Genomic DNA, 16,853 nt, shown 5'->3' with positions numbered 1-16,853 from the left:
AACTCAACTATCAGCACTCAAGTACCAGTTCTGTAATCAAGTATTGTCAGCTGAGAAGGAAGAAATGCAACTGTAGTGGCCTCAGCTGCAGGTCATTTTCCATAAGTTACTGGCACTGGTGTCTTGGGAAAAATCCATCTTGTCTCACTTAACCCATTTTTTAACTAATGCTGTGTTCTGGTAATTTGACAGCATACATGCTAGTCAAATTACAACATCAACAGTTGGTTGATATTGTAAACATGTGACATGGTAATGATGCTATCAAAAAGTTTGTTCTGTGTGATCCTCCTAATGACTCGCTCCACATGCACCCTGAGTCTGGCTGTGGCCTGTGTCTCCTTAACCTGGTATGCTGGCATCTGCTTCTGCTTAGATAGAAAAAGTGGGCAGTACACTTTGCATTTACAACAATCGGTGATTAGGAAGCCCTTATCTACCATCACTGCCATGTCTTCAGTCAACTTCTCAGCAATGCCTGATTGTTTGAATAGTTCCTTGTCACTAACCGAACCAGCATACAGATTAGAGATGAATATCACTGGACCATGAGGAGCTATGCCAACCAGGGCTTTCATCGTACAGTGGGATTTGTACGAAGAGTACATTTCACTTTGGAGAAGTGGTGAGGATGGTGTCTGACACCTCAGCTCTGTACAGTCAAGGATCATCTGGGTGTCTGAGAAATCTTTGAATTCCTCAGGGAGGTAAGCTTGCACTTCTTCACGTGTAAGCCAAATGCATTGAGACCCCAGTGCAGTGGCAAGAAAATTTGTCCATGTTGCAATAATGCGGCTCACTGTGGACTGGTGTATGTTAAATCGGTGTGCTAGGTCCCTCACCTTCAAACCAACTGACAGGAAAACCAGGAAAAGAAAAAACTCGTCAATTGGCTGTAGCAGCTGCCTCTGGAAGGTGAAAACAAAAGGGAAAATGTTACTCCTTAAGCTATGAACTAGTAAAATTATGCTTTTCTTGGCTAAATGTTTTGTAATGGTTATGCATACCATACTGTACCATGGGGTAAACAATGAGGTGCTGTAGCGAAAAAGTATGTAAAGGATACTGAGTCTAGCATACATACACCTGTGTATGTATGCTATTGTACATTATGTAATGTTATTATACATAAATACAATAACATTACACCTCTAGTTCTAACTACCAACTACCGTTGATGTGCGTGCAGGTGTCAACGCTTCTTTGTTCTGATTGGCAGCTGACTTGGCTCTTGAAACCCGGATCATTTTATAGATGCAAGGCTCAATCAAAAACCAAAATGCCATTAAATGATCATAGCTTGGAAATCTATTCACGAGAGAGACATACATCGTGTCAATCATTAATTAACATCCAACATTGGCATAAAAATAATGTAAACTGTGACAAATATGCTAATGGTATGCTGTATAAAATAGTCTGATTAAGAGTCTATTTGGTGTTGTATTTTACCTGTAGCATTAGGATATCGTTTAAATACCAAAGCATCTACATGAAACATACAATCAGCAGAGAAAAAGTAAATTTCTATTGTGTTTCATTAAGACTGGAAACACTTGAAATTTAACTGATGGTGACCTTGGTATATTTTAAACAGTTAGCTTGAATAGAACTTAGGTGTACCTGGTATAGAATCGGATGTCACTGTCGGAGCCAGCAAAACGCTGTAACCCAAATTCTCGCTGGACACGTAACTCCTGTATTTCCTTTCTCAGAGTCTCCACATCTTTGGACAGGTCTTCTGCAGCTGATGCAGATATGTCCAATGCAGACGGCTCAGGGACTGAGCAGTAGTCATGATCTCTTGTAAGACTGTGCTCTTCTTGATCGTCAGGAGGAACTTGTTCAGGGCGTTGCTCCGTTCTCTCCCAAACACTACGCCGCGGTGGTTCAACTTTATAGCCATTCCACTCAAAAAGTGTTGGTACAGCACCTTTAATAAGCCGCCTTCGACCATCGAGGGTTGTTGGCTCTATGAGTTGATCACTGGCAAAGTGTCTGCAGCAGACTCTGGTGTGAGAGGTAATCGTGAAATGATCCCGGCGTATGTTTACCAGCCATTGTCTTCTCAAGTCGGAATGGGTCGGAAAGCCATGAAAACTTAGTATGCTGTTAAATTTGGCTGAAGCCGAACAAAGTGGGACACAGCAATGCTCGGAGTATTTCTTCTCCTGCTTTTGAAAATGTTCTGTTTTAAATACTTTCCTTTTTATACTCATTCTGAAGCGACATTAGCATAGCTACCGACAGATAAACAAACATACCGGAAACGCCCAAGCGGTAGTATTTGGAAACGGAAATACGTCACATGCCCTAGTGCAAGTAGTCCATTTAATATAGTCAAATTTCTAGGTGTTTTGTTTGACGAAAAGCTCTCTTGGAGACCTTATAAAAAATAAAAAAAAAGCAAGAAGATCAACAATCTTAGATTTTGGGGGCAGCAAGGCAGTCCCTGAAGGGAATTTACAACTGTGCATGTGTAACTGGGAGAAATGCCCTTGACAATAACAGGAGTTAAGCTTATGGTTACATACTGGGTAATATACAGAGGCATGGTGAGGCTCACACTGCAAAGGCCATCTTGCAAGAGTGCTGGAAACACAGTAAAAGCAACTTTATGAGCTTTCGGTAAGTTTAAATGAACTGAACCCCACTGAACGGGGATTAACAACTTTACACAGCTTCCTGCCTACACTTAGTCTGTGTGGTGCCTCACTCTTCCTCATTGACCTGTAGCACAAGGCTCTCACACCGACCTCCCCTGACAACCTGTTTGGACACTGAATAAAGATACAAGTACCATTAGCATTATTTCTGTATTACTCATGTCAGCACGTCTTAAACATATATACTTTACACTTAGCAAGAGTAGCATTAGGTAGTTAACTACCTCCTTAGTTAGCCAACTACCTATCGCTATTATAACAGTGTCTAACAACAAAAGTGACATTAATTAAGAAAACCTCAACTATAGTTTCAGACGACATAAAATACCGTTTAAGAAAACATGTAATATAGAGAATTGACATCAAATGAAGGACATAGCGGAGTAACGTAGTGTTTGCATTTGACGTTAGCTAGCGTTTTTTTGTCGGTTAATTTACGTTTTCTTACCTTCGTAGTTGTGTATATATGATGCAGCATATAACTTAAATCCTTTATCTAATTTGCTGGCGGGGGTAGTCGTTACTCTGCAAATCCGATGATCATCAGTGATGTTCAATTTTGGGAGCTCTTGTAGGCAGCGAGTGTAGAACATCGCCATGGTTTAACCACACCGGAAGCACTGGGGCAGGACTACATAGAACGCGGAAGTGATTGTGCAAGTAGTCCATTGCTATAGTATCTAGCCATGCAACTTTAAAGACAGTAGTTTGTCATTTTGAAAAACCAATTACTGTCACATTTGCAACAAAAAGTTAACACTGAATCCTCACACATTTGATCATTGCACAAAACACTGAGTCGTCAACACAAAACACTGAGTCATCAAACTCAGGACAATGACAAAGACAGTCACACTCATAGATACGTTCTCTTAATCAACAGTTCTGCCTCTGAATTGTAATTTCAGACCTACCCCACTACAGTCAGGCAACATTAGATATTTAGGTATAGGTTTTTCCACCAGGTTCTCAGACTTGGTAGGATTTAACTATTTCCCTCTATTAAAAACAGTAAAAGATCATCTCACACGTTGGCAAACTTTAACTACAGTATATCACTCATGGGAAGAGTAAGCACAACTAAAATTAATGTTTTTTATGGAGATAGAACTCACTTGTGGCTTGTGGTTGTGGGTGGTGGCCCCAGGTTGGGTGGATGTCTTCTTCTGTGTGGGTCCAAGTGCAGGGCCTGGGGCTCCGTTTCTCAGGACTGCTCATTTTCTGGTCTTTGCCCCTTTGGCTCCCCCACCATTTGGGGTGAGTTGGCTTACGTCGGGATCAATGTTCCCTCTAATTTTTCATGGGTCGAGTGAACAAACAAATTCCCTTGGACCACTGTGAGCAACAGCAGACGTGTGCACTGTGGTCATGCCAGCATCGAATCCATCCAAGTTACATGGTTTATTAAAATAATCAAATTACAGCATTTACATTTATGTTAGACTACTTTTAATAAACTGCTTTAGCCCACTTACAATGGAAATTAAAAAAAAATCTTGTTCATGACCTGTGTAGTATGTTAACACTATTGGAAGTAAACATAACTTGAACTCCAATTTTGAAAACACAACTTTTTTCCCCCTTTCTTTCTCTGACTTGTATTATGAGTATGAGTCTGTGGTCTGGGAGAGAGTCCTGTAACTCTCTGTCTGCAAAATACAGTATATAATGACCAATGTTGGGCAATTAATTATATAGTTACTTCTTCGAAAAAGTAACTGAGTTTTGCAAACAACAAAGTTTTTTGCAGCTGTTTGCCTAGAAATGCAGCCAAGGCGTTTTTTTTTAAATAAACATTTCAAACTATTTACAGAACAATCAGCTGTTCTGCATCAAATTTGATGCCACACAAATTATTTGTGCCACTCCAAAAAATAACTTCTGTCCACTATGAGATAAAGGAGAACAACAGCCTGATACCTGCAGGCCTGACAACAGGAGATGTATCACTCCTGTAACACCTGTAACATTCAGTAGTCGCCTCATTGTTCTGACACACAACAAAACTATTGACTACACTACACACTAACTACACAAGATTTGCGCTAAACGTTCCAAATCTCTCACATCTCAAAACTCCTGAAACTTCCCCCCTTCCTAAACAACTAAATGCCATGTTGCCATATCATTTTTTGATTGGTTGACATGGTACATTTTTCGACCAATAGGAAAGGGTCGAAAAATGGTTTTGTTTTTGCTCACAGGCGGAGAGTGCTCTCCAGCGTTTTCCTTATAAAATGCCGTTTTTACCATTTCTTACTGCACTAAATATAAACAACGATAGTATTCAGCAAGAAAACCAAACATTGCATATATTTTTATCATAACTCTTGTTTTACGTGACCTATCAACACAATTTAAAAACTGGTATAGTTTTTAAATTGTGGTATAGTCCACACTTTTCCCGTCAATTGTTCCGTCTGTCCTGCTCACATCTCCAATGGTTGTACACGTTGTCATTAAAGTGGCTTCACTCCACATCAGCCACGCCGCTTTGCTAGCTAAAACACCGGTGTCGGCACATAAGGACGCTGTCATAGCCTGTCAACGACGTTGATTAGCTGTGTATATATGAATGTCAATCGCATTATTGGCTGGACTATGGGATAAGGTGGCATGATTCTAATCCCATATGGGAGCAGCCAGTCACCTACTGACTAACATTGCAAAACAGAATTGTTAAAGTATTAATTTTAATTTCAATTTAGGTTAAAAAAATTTTTTGTGCGCAACGCAGATTTTCTGTGCACAGAATGCAGCAGTGCGCAATTGCGCACGCGCGCAGCTTAGAGGGACCATTGTTTGGGATGTCAGGTCTGTGCCTCTGTATATGTGCCTGTGTTGTTTATTTATGTACTAATTTGCAGCACTGAAGGCAGAGCAAACATAATGCTGAGTGCAGAAAGAGAAGGGAAAAATGTGAAAAGTGACAAGGGGGAATACCTGCTGCTGCAGCTACCAAGTTTGAAATGACTTAAAATGAAAAGTGAAAAGTGAAAGGAGAAAATTAGAAAAAGGATTGATACAGATCATCTAACTCAGTACAGCCATGGCAAAGCTGCCTTTTGATGTTCAGCTTATCGAACACGATGACAGCTTGGGAGCCTCCTTGAATTAACTTTTCAGCAGCGAATGTTTCCACCTGGTGCTGGCTGAACTCCCCAGACTCCTGCAGCACCAGACAATCTTTATGAAGTATAAAGTGTAAAGTGTGCGTGTTAGTCCCCATAGGGAAATAGTTCCTCTGCATTTAACCCATTCACCCAGTGAAGCAGTGGGCAGCCACCAGTGCAGTGCCCGGGGAGCAGTGTGTAGGGACGGTACCTTGCTCAGGGGTACCTCAGGGTAGCCGTTCAGTGGAGTCGAACCCCCGACCTTCCGATCATGGGGCCACCACTCTACCTACTGAGCTATTCCAGCTGGGCCAGGCATGTGTCAAAGCTGAACAGGCTTTTGTCCATAGACTCTAAAATGTACACTTTGCTGCCAGTCTGTGAAGAGGCTGGCTCTTCTGGGTAACTTTTCATGATGGACAGAGCCAATTTGCTGCTGGAGGGAATCGGCACCTTGTTTGTTGGTCTCACCATAACATTATGCTCAAGATTGTCGAATACTGTAAAATGTCTATATCTCCTTCACGGTCTTCCAGAGTGCAGTCAATTGAAATATAGCTACAATTGTTGTTTCTATTACCTTTAAAGCTTCAAGTAGTAAACTAGTGGAGAAACTTAGTGGCCGAAATTCTTTCAATCAGTTGCGCGCTAGAGGTGGGAATCACCATACATCCCACGATACGATATTATCACAATACTTAACGCACGATACGATATTATTGCAATTTTTAAAACTATTTTGCGATATTCAGATTCTGTACATAAAGGTAAACTTTATCAATATTCATTTTATCTAATGTCAAAGTCTCGCACTCAGTCTTTCTGTCATGATCCTGGGCCATGTTGGCCCAGCAGTCTTAGTATTCATGTCTTTTTGTATTTTGTTCCTTATTTGATTTCCCTTTGATTTGACTTTTATCCCCTGTGTCCCCCTCTATGTATCTGTGAGCCCTCGTCTCCCCTCGTGTTTCATTCCATGTTTCCCCAGCCCACTATGCCCGTGCTCTCTCTCCTCCTGTCTGCACCTCTGTGTACTTCCTGTTTTACTTTGACAGTCTCCCGTCAGTGTTGTTTACTCCTGCCAGTGTCATGGTCCTGGGCCATGTGGGCCCAGTATTCTTAGTTCCTTGTATTTTTGTATTTCGTTCCTTATTTAGGCCATGTTTTCTGAGTTGCCCTGTTGTGTTGTTCCCTAAGTGTTTTCCCTTCATGGCTTTTACCCCCTGTGTGCCCCTCTATGTATTTATGAGCCCTCGTCTCCCTTTGTGGTTGTTTCATGTTTCCCCAGCCCGTTATGTCTGTGTTTTCCCCGTGCTCTCTCTCCTCCTGTCTGAACCTCTGTGCCTGTACATGTCATGTTCAGTTCACCCCGCCCTGTCTCGTTATGATTATCAGTGTCACCTGTGTTCCCCGTGTGTGCCCACTTTCCTCGTTTACCCTCTGTGTATTTCTGTCTGAGTCTCCCTCTGTTCGGCGTCGCGTTCTCCCTCATGTTGTGTGTAATTCTCCCCGTGGTTCGGTTCCTTGTACAGCTCATGCTTTAGTTTTCCCAGTTTTAGGTTATTTTGTATTACTTCTCGTGGTCAGCAATAAAGCTGTGTTTTTTGAGTTTATCCCCGTGTCTGTGAATCTGCATCTTGGGTCCTTCCCCTGCCTGCCACACAACGTATCATGACAGCCAGTGTTGTTTACTCCTGCCATGTCTCGTTAAGTTCATCTGTGTCAGCTGTGTTCCCCGTGTGCTTCCACTTCCCTCGTTAACCCTCTGTGTATTTATGTGCGTGCCTCCCTCAGTTCGGTGTCGCGTCGTCAATGTCTCCTCCCCGAACCTGTGTGTCTTTCTGTGTTCCCTCGGGCTTCTGTTAGCATTCCCAGTTTAGTTCTGTTTCGTTTTTAAGGCCTGCAATAAAGCAGTGTTTTTGAGTTCAGCTTTTTGTCTCCGTGAGTTTTGCGTTTAGGTCCTCTTCTGCCTCCACACAGCCAGTTCATGATAGTACGATGCGACCAATAATGGACCCAGCAAACTCCCTACGGAACCGGCAGCGTGCAGACCCCGCCTTCCCTAACGAGAGGAGAAGGCAGGAGGCTCAGCATGCCCGGGAGCCCGAGTCTGCCTTTTATGGGACTCGATTGGCTCTAGGTGGGCCGCGCAGCCTCCAAACTGCAAACGCTGCTGCCTTTTCCCCACATCGTCCCACGGTGATAAGAGTTGGAGGATTCAGCCTATCGCCTGCCACAACTCCTCCGGCCTTCTCACCTTCCGGTTCACCTCCCCAGTCGCCGCCCACGTCCCGCGCAAAGGAGAGATTTCGTGCCTCCGACAAGCAGCCTATCTCCGCTGCAGTCCTTTGCGCTCTTCCTAGGACTTCCACGCTCGGAGCTGCACAAGCTCCCTGTCTCTTCAACGCAGCCCAGCCAGTCATCGGCTCAGTCAGCCGACGTCTCTGAGGTGCCTGCGTCTACAGCCTCAGGAACTCACAGCACAGTTCCCAGGAAAAAACAGCGCTCACGCCGTCGCCACCCTAAAGTTACTGAGCAAACTCCGGTGGTGAGTGAATCTGACTGTTTCTTCCACGCCACTTCCAAGTCAGACCGGCTCGGACAATATTCTGTTCCTGAGTCCGCAGTTTTCCACGTCTGTAACTCTTCAGAGACGAATAGTAAGTTTGAAAATGACTGTGTTTCCAGGCCTCATAATGTTTCTAAGTTCGACTCTGCACCTATTAAGCATGAGACTGATTTCATTGTCCCCCAAGAGACCGCTGTTCAGGCTGAACTACATAAATCTGTCGCTCTAAATCCTGTGTGCGTCATCCCAGAGCCCGTTAACACTGTGTCTAATAATTCTGGGTCAGTTAATCCAGGGTCTGCATTACCTACCCTCACGCCCATGTTTGAGAATGACTGTTTTTCCTTTGCTCCTCCCAGGTCAGCGGTAATTAACACACAGACTGATAATCTCACCTTAGAAAAGCAAAAGACTATTTTTGAGTTGCATACTTGTGAACTAAATATTAAAACAAACAGTCCTGAGGTTCCTGCTGAAACCGGAGGGGACCCCCTGGAAAATGACCTGTGTGTCTTCCAACCTTCAAAGGCTGCGCTTTCTGTTCTTCAGGTTGCTTTTGACCCTCTGTCACATCTAGCTTTTCCTGCCTTGTCTTTTAGCTCTGACTCTGTTTCTCCAGGGATAAAGAATGTTGCTCCTCTCGAGTTAACAATAGCTGATGCGAAGTCTGTTAACTCAGGTTTTGAAAACAATAAGACTGTGCATTCAATCACAGTTGTTACACTCCTGGACTATGCTGCTCTCCAACCTGCGTATTTAGAAACAGTCTATGAGAATGCTTCTATTTCTATAACCGCTCCTTCTGAGCCAAGAATTACAGACTCTAACTCTGCTAAGCCTAGATCTTTCTGTACAATGACTGTTTTAAAGACTGCTACCTCTAACATGGACAGCTTAAGAACAGCAGAGTTGCTAAGATTGGCCTGCCATAAGTCTCTGTTTGCTGAAACTGTGTTTCGCTCCACTAACTTGGTTTTCCCAGTGTCTGTTACTGCTCCTGAGCTCAGCTCTCCAACTCCAGTTCCTGTAACCAGGGCAACGCGGGTCCAGCTTTCCCCTGCTCCCGTATCAGTTCCTCGGGAGAGGGTGGCTGAGGTCCAGCTGGTCCCTGCTACTGTCCCCAGCCTGGCAGAGGCTCCGTTCATCCCAGCACCCGTACCTGCTCCTCGGGTGGGGTTGATGGACACCCAGCCGTCGCCTGTTCCGGCTCCCCGGGTGAGGTCAACTGTGACCCTGCTGGCTCCTGCACCCATCCCAGTTCCTCGGGTGGGAGCGGCAGAGGTCCAGCTAGCTCCTGCACCTACACCGGCCTCCAGGGTAAAGGCAGCCAGAGCCCAGCTCGTCCCTGCACCCATATCTGTTCCTTGGGTGGGGATGGCTGGTGTTCGGCCAGGCCTAGCACCCGTTCCTGTTCCCCGGAGGAGAGCAGCCAAGAGCCAGTCACCTGCTCAGTCACCAGTTCAACTACCTGCTGACCCACCATCACTGCAACCACCACTACAACTTGCACTTCTGTCCATAGCGCAGTCATTAGCTCAGTTATTAGCACAGTTTCCTGTTTTGTCACCAGCAGTCTCTAGCACAGTTATCAGCTCCATTAGTTGCTCAGTCATCCGCTCCGCCAGCTGAGGACTGCGTGGTACTGACGGACTTTGGACAGACTGTTTGCCCTGCACAGCCCCAGCCGTTGCATCCCAAGCCGACTGCGTGCTCTGTGCAGCTACAGTTAGCGTCCGCTGAGCCAGAGGTCTCCGCACCAGCTGGCTCTGCGTCTGTTCTCGCTGGGGGTTCAGGCGAACCCCTCCAGCCGCTCCTCGTCTCCGCTGGGGGTTCAGGGGAACCTCTCCAGCCGCTCCTCGTCTCCGCTGGGGGTTCAGGGGAACCTCTCCAGCCGCACCTCGTCGTCTCCGCTGGCGGCTCTGGTCAGCCCGGCCAGCACCTCGTCGTCTCCGCTGGAGGGTCTGCATTGGCTTCATCTCCGCCTTCGCCCGGTCTGGCCCCTGCATCGGCTTCAGCTCCGCCTTCGCCCGGTCCCTGCATCGGCTTCAGCTCCGCCTTCACTCGGTCCGGCCCCTGCATCGGCTTCAGCTCCACCTTCGCCCATCCGGCCTCTGCATCGGCTTCAGCTCCGCCTTTGCCCGGTCCGGCCTCTGCATCGGCTTCAGCTCCGCCTTCGCCTGGTCCGGCCTCTGCATCAGCTGCACCCACGCCCGGTCCGGCCTATGCTTCGCCTTCAACGTCATCTGGTCCAGTTCCGTCGCCTGTGGCTGCCATGCCACCGTCTGGTCCTGCCTCGTTTGATCCTGCGCCCACCAAGCCTCGACCAGTACGCCCGACGCTTAAGAGCCGCCGCCGTCTTCCCCACGGCCGGCCTCCGGACCCGCTCTGCTGCCGGCGCCGCCGTCTTCCACGCGGCCGGCCTCCGGACCCGCTCTGCTGCCGCCGCCACCGTCTTCTTTTTTTTTTTTTCACCTTTTATTGTTTATTTTATTTTCACTTACTGAATATGGGACAGACTTGACTGGGGGAAAGAAGGGGAGAAAGAAAGAGGGAAAGAGAAACAGCTGAGAAGAGGGACGGGGGAGAAGGGCAAAAACCAAAAACCAACAGAATGAGCAGAAAAAAAAAGACGAAAAAAAATAAAAAAAAATGCATATATCAATCACCTGGGTCACCTGCTGAGAAAGAAAAAAGAAAACAAGCAGAAGAGAACAAGAGTAATAGAATTAACAACATCACAATGATATATGGGAATATGACAGTAAATACTAAATATTAAACATTATTGTGCAGCACATAAGATCAACAGAACACAGTGTGCTTTGAGGTAGGAGCCAAAAAGGGTGTAGTTTGTGGGTGTGATCACCCGTGTGTACACCTGTGAGCATGGACACGTTTGTTTTTTGTTTTTTAAAAGGTTCCTTCATGTAATGATCTGCTAGAGGGTGTGGGGGGGCCACAGCCCCGTCCTCCAGGGCATGAAGCAGGTATGGAGGAGATCAAAACTCCAGACATCCAGAGGCCCCCAGAACACAAGAGACCAAGGAAGACCAACAGAGGGGCAGCCGCGCCACTGTCCCAGAAAGAGCTGAGGACAGTCCCAGATGAGGGCTCACTCAGCAGCCGCGGAGCAGAAGCCAGGGGGAGTTGCAGTGACGCGCCCGTGAGCTCTGCCGGCAGCCAGCCGTGCCTGAGTGACCGAGCCCCAGGCCGAGAGGCCGGGGGCACCCCACCTCCGAAGTGGCCCGAGCAAGCCCCAGGCTCCAGGCCCCGATAAGCGGCCGCCAAGGAGTGAGCCGGTGTGTACCTGGACGTCCATCCCCGGACACAAAGAACCACCAACGCACCGATGTCTGAGGGAGTCCGCCACTGGCAGGGGAAGTGGTGGTAGGGGGAGATAGGCCTCCATACCTTGGAGGGCCTAAGATGTCCCCAGAGAGGTGGCGCCTGACACCCAACCTGACATATAGACACAGAAATACAGGCACACACATATACAAACATCCATTCCCACCCTCATGCTCTCATATACACTTACTCCACACTCAACCAACGTGGAGACAGACATAAAGAGACGCTGTACACACGATCAAACTCCCCAAGCGTACTCTAAGCCCCGGGTCTAGGTACCCTTGTCCCTGGAGGGGGGAACTGCACCCAGACCCAGGTGGTGTTACCCTTTTCCCTGCGGTGGGGAGAGGCAGACCGCCCCGACTCCGCAGCGGCAGGGAGGCCCCACACTCCAGACTGCAGTCGGACGGCCAACTCCTCCTCCTAGCCCCCCCGCTCCAGCAGACCGCAGAGAATGGGGGTGAGAGAAGACTCCAAACCTCCCTCCACCCGCTCATTGTAGTGTTGATGCATGTGTGTTCTAAGGTGCATTTAAAACCCAGGAGGGCATGGAGCTACCTGCCAGAGAGCAGCAGGTAAGCGCATGGTCCATCCTGCTGGCCCTCAATGTCTACGTGTATTTAACATTGAGAGGTGGGCAACGACGCCAGGGGTGGGGTGTACACCCTGATGGTACTTTGGATTCCGTGTATCGTGCCCACCCCCAAGATCCTATATGTATGTGTAATGAGAGTGTGAGTAATGTGAATGTCTAAGTTGTGGGATAAAATTGAGGCAGAGGCAGCCAGAAGGGGACAGGGGGGTGGGGGTGGCCTCCTCTGCACCCTGGTGACATACCCCTACTCCAAGGTCCTGCATGTGTGGGTGGTTGTGGTGGAGCGGGAAGAGGGAGGCAGCTGGAGATGGGGAGGGAAGGAAGGGAGGGGCAAGTGACCCCTCCCTGGGACCAGCTCCCCCGCTGACCCCAGTAGGCACCCCCATACTCCGCGACCCACCAGGGAAAGGGGGCCCAGGCCCATCCAGACCGGGGCCCAGCGCAGCAGCGCCTCCCGGCCCCACAGAGCCCAGGACAGTCCACCCAACCCCACCACAGAGAAAACTGCACCCACCCCACCATCCACTCTTCTTCCAGACTACATAAGACAATAAACACCCAGGCTGAGATCTTCCTCCACCTCTCCTGTATCTCCCCCTCCTGTAGAGAGAGCCCCTGAGGAGAGGAAAGCTCCTGCAAGATGTGACAATCTTCCCCACCAGTTGAAGAGCCCCCCAGGTGGCTCGATGCACCGGCGGCACCCTGCTCCAGGGCTGGGCCCCCATGCACCCACCCGCCCACAACCCCGGCAACACACCAACCAGGACCCAAGCCCCCGAGACCCGGCCCGGGCCCCAGCCCAGAGACGGAGCGCCCCCAGAACCTCACGCCCATCCCGGACCCACCCAGGGGCAGCCAGGCTACCAGGTCAGTAACCCACGTCCGTCAGCACAGACCCTCCCCTAGTCCCGCTGCACGCAGCCGCGAGGAAACAGTCACCTGAGAGCCAACAGAGCCCCTTACCGGACATGACCGCTACCCCGGGTTGAGCCCCCCAAGGAAAATGCCTCCGGGGAACCCCCCGACGCCCTAAGCCTGTCCCTACCCCCACACCAATCACAACAGTGAAGGCGGGACCAAACTATGACCCCCCACCCCCACTAGGTGATGGAGCTGATCAAAGGAGCCCAGAGCAATTGATCTGATGTGGTGGCAGAGGCTGTATCAAGACTAATGTAATCTAATAGATAATTTCTATATTGGTTAGAATTAAGATTATTTTTATTTTTCCAGTTCATGAGGACTGTTTTCTTGGCTATGCATAGGGCAGTGAAAACCATATGGGCGATATTCTTTTCTGAAGTGACATTATCTAAGCTGCCCAACCAACACACTAAGGGGGAAGTTGGAATGTTACATTTCAGACACTTCGATAAGTCTTCACATATCTCGCGCCAAAACTTCTGAACTGGTGGACAGAACCAAAGAGCGTGGATATAATTGTCCGGTGAATTGGTTTGGCAGTGTGAGCAGTTGTTGGTAGACGTAAAGCCCATCTTGAACATCCGATGAGCTGTATAGTGCACTCTATGTAATATTTTGTATTGAATTAATTGAAGACTGGGATTTCTAATTAGATGAAAGGTTTTTAAGCAAATCTGAGACCAGAAGTTTAGGTCTAAGTTAACTGATAAATCCGCTTCCCATTTTGCAATAGGAAGTGATATTGATTCATCTGTTTTAGAAAGCATTCTGTATATTTTGGATAGTAATTTGGGGGTTTTAAGAGTAAGAAATTGAACCACACTTGGTGGTGTTTGTAGTTCAACTTGACCCGGTTTAAATTTCTTTTTTACTATGGATTTAATTTGTTGATATTCTAAAAATCTTTTCTTGTTGATCCCATATTGTGTAACTAGTCTGTCAAATGAAATAAATTCTGTTCCTTCTAGTATATGTTCTAAATATTTGATTCCTTTACCACTCCAATCTGAAAAGTTTATCATATTATTGTTTTGTAATATGTCAGGGTTGTTCCAGATAGGTGTACGTTTGCATGGGATTAATGAAGACGCTGTCAATTTTAGAAACTCCCACCATGCTGTCAGAGAAGCGCTGATGTTGATGCTTTTAAAGCATTCATGTCGTTGGATGTTTGAGCTGATAAATGGTAGGTCTGAGATCTCTAGATTATTGCAAAGTGCTTGTTTTACATCTAGCCAAGGTTCATCTAAGAGGGTATGTTTTAGCCATCCTGAGATAAACTGAAGCCTGTTGGCTAAGAAGTAGTGCTGAAAGTTAGGCAGTTCTAGTCCTCCTTTATCCTTGGTCTTTTGTAGTGTTTTTAAGCTTATACGTGGGGGTTTATTTTTCCAAAGGAATTTGGACATACATGAATCTAGAGATCTGAACCAATCTTGTGGCGGTTTAGTTGGGATCACTGAGAATAAATAATTTATTTTTGGTAAGACCATCATTTTTATAGCGGCAACCCTTCCCATGAGTGATATGGGTAGACATTTCCATCTAGCCAGATCATCTTCTACCTTCTTTAAAAGTGGGATATGGTTTAATTTAGTTAGATCTGCAAGCTTGGGAGAAACATTAATACCTAAATATTTTATATTTCCCGATTGCAGTGGTGTAGAAGAGGAATTATGGAGGGAGCAATTAATCGGTAGAACTGTAGATTTTGACCAGTTGAGTAATCTGATATTCTTGCAAAAGAGTTTATCAATTCAATCACCCCAGAGATATTGGTTTGTGAATTTTGGAGAAAGAGTAACACATCATCCGCATAAAGGCTGATTTTATGTTCCACGTTCTTGCATTTTATGCCCTTAATTACTGAATTCTGTCTAATTGCTGCCGCCGCCGTCTTCCACGCGGCCGGCCTCCGGACCCACTCTGCTGCCACTGCCACTTTCCACGTGGCCGAACTGTCAACTTTTGTGCTGTCGCCCCTCCGGGTCGACCTTCTGACCTCTTTGGACATTTGCCTCCCTATTTTGAACTGTTTTTGTGTCTTTGTGGACTCAGTTTTGGTTCATGCTCCTCGTCTTTTGTTTGGTTTCGTTCCCTCCGACCTGGTCCCCCGCCTCCCGCCCTGCGTGGGTTGTTTTCTGTTTGTCTGGTGTTTTGGTTCTCGGGTTTGGGCTGTCGGGAGCCAGCCCTTGGGGGGGGGGGGGGGGGGATGATGTCATGATCCTGGGCCATGTTGGCCCAGCAGTCTTAGTATTCATGTCTTTTTGTATTTTGTTCCTTATTTGATTTCCCCTTGTTTCTCTCATTTCAGTCAGTTTTATTGTTGACAAACTGAACGGTTTGTATTACAGTCTAGTCCAACTTAACTGAATGCAACCATCTGGTACAATTATAGCTATTCTGAACTATGAAATTTATGAAAACTATGCAGCCCCTTCAGCAACTGAAGAATTTGAAAGTAAATTAAAACAAAATATAATTTACATTAAATAAAAAAGTTTTAAACTTAATTAAAATAAAACATGTCTTAAATTTAAATAAGTAAACTGTCATGTTTATTGCTGCCAAAAAAAAGTTAAACACATTTGGACAGTGAAGGAATGTCAGGATCAACATGCTCTGAAGTCAGAGCACAAAAACCTTTTTTGTAACAAAATATCGATTTCTGCTGTCCCTGTATCGATACATTATTAGCAAACAAAATATCACGATACTACACAGAATCAAATTTTCCCCCCACCCCTATTGCGCGCCCTTATCAGTGCTGCTGAGATTCTTGTTGTCTCGCTTAGTTAGTTAGCTTAGTCTCCAATATATCGGCTTTGTAGACCTTATCACAAACAATCAGTTGTGCTCTTTTGCAGTGGATTCAATTCAGTTCAATTCAGCTTTATTTATACAGTGCCAAATGACAACAACAGTTGCCTCAAGGCGCTTTATATTGTAAGGTAGACCCTACAATAATACATACAGAGAAAAAAACCCAACAATCATATGACCCCCTATGAGCAAGCACTTTGGCAACAGGTGGAAGGAAAAACTCCCTTTTAATAGGAAGAAACCTCCAGCTCAGGGGCCATCTGCTGCGACGGCTTGGGGTGAGAAAAGGAAGACAAGATAAAGACATGGTGTGGAAGAGAGAGAGATTAATAACAAGCGTGACTCAATGCAGAGAGGTCTATTAACACATGTTGAGAGAGAAAGGTGACTGAAAAGGAAAAACTCAATGTATCATGGGAATCCCCCAGCAGGCTACACCTATTGCAGCATAACTAAGGGAGGATTCAGGGTCACCTGATCCAGCCCTAACTATATGCTTTAGGAAAAAGGAAAGTTTGAAGCCTAATCTTAAAAGTAGAGATAGCGTCCTTCTCCCAAATCCAATCTGGAAGCTGGTTCCACAGAAGAGGGGCCTGAAAACTGAAGGCTCTGCCTCCCATACTACTTTTAAATATTCTAGGAACAAGAAGTAAGCCTGCAGTGTGAGAGCAAAGTGCTCTAATAGGGTGATATGGTACTACAAGGTCATTAAGATAAGATGGGGCCTGATTATTCAAGACCTTGTATGTGAGAAGCAGGATTTTGAATTTAATTCTGGATTTAACAGGGAGCCAATGAAGGGAAGCCAATACAGG

The 16,853-nt window shown here is 46.4% G+C and overlaps 1 protein-coding gene across 1 annotated transcript; it reads right to left on the bottom strand.

The window, feature by feature from the left end:
- Window positions 1-209: 209 nt before the first annotated feature.
- Window positions 210-1,247, bottom strand: LOC146610809 (uncharacterized). Its single transcript, XM_085345089.1, has 2 exons — window positions 1,173-1,247; window positions 210-908 (listed from the first exon to the last, which is right to left on the bottom strand). Exons 1-2 carry the CDS (start codon window positions 1,245-1,247, stop codon window positions 210-212), a joined length of 774 nt encoding a protein of 257 aa, XP_085201215.1.
- Between the last annotated feature and the right edge of the window lie 15,606 nt (window positions 1,248-16,853).

Source organism: Diplotaxodon limnothrissa, linkage group LG20 (genome assembly GCF_057381915.1).
Source record: "Diplotaxodon limnothrissa isolate DT_005_m linkage group LG20, D_limnothrissa_male_GT1.1, whole genome shotgun sequence".
Taxonomy (NCBI): Eukaryota; Metazoa; Chordata; class Actinopteri; order Cichliformes; family Cichlidae; genus Diplotaxodon; species Diplotaxodon limnothrissa.
The sequence above is the reverse complement of the archived record's forward strand: the minus strand, read 5'-3'. Positions and strand labels throughout refer to the sequence as shown.

Bases quoted from the DNA above. Each gene is read 5' to 3' on its own strand.
- LOC146610809 (XM_085345089.1), bottom strand. From the start codon at position 1,247: ATGATCCGGGTTTCAAGAGCCAAGTCAGCTGCCAATCAGAACAAAGAA. The intron at 909-1,172 runs GTAGTTGGTAGT...TTCACCTTCCAG, and splicing joins CACCTGCACGCACATCAACG to AGGCAGCTGCTACAGCCAAT.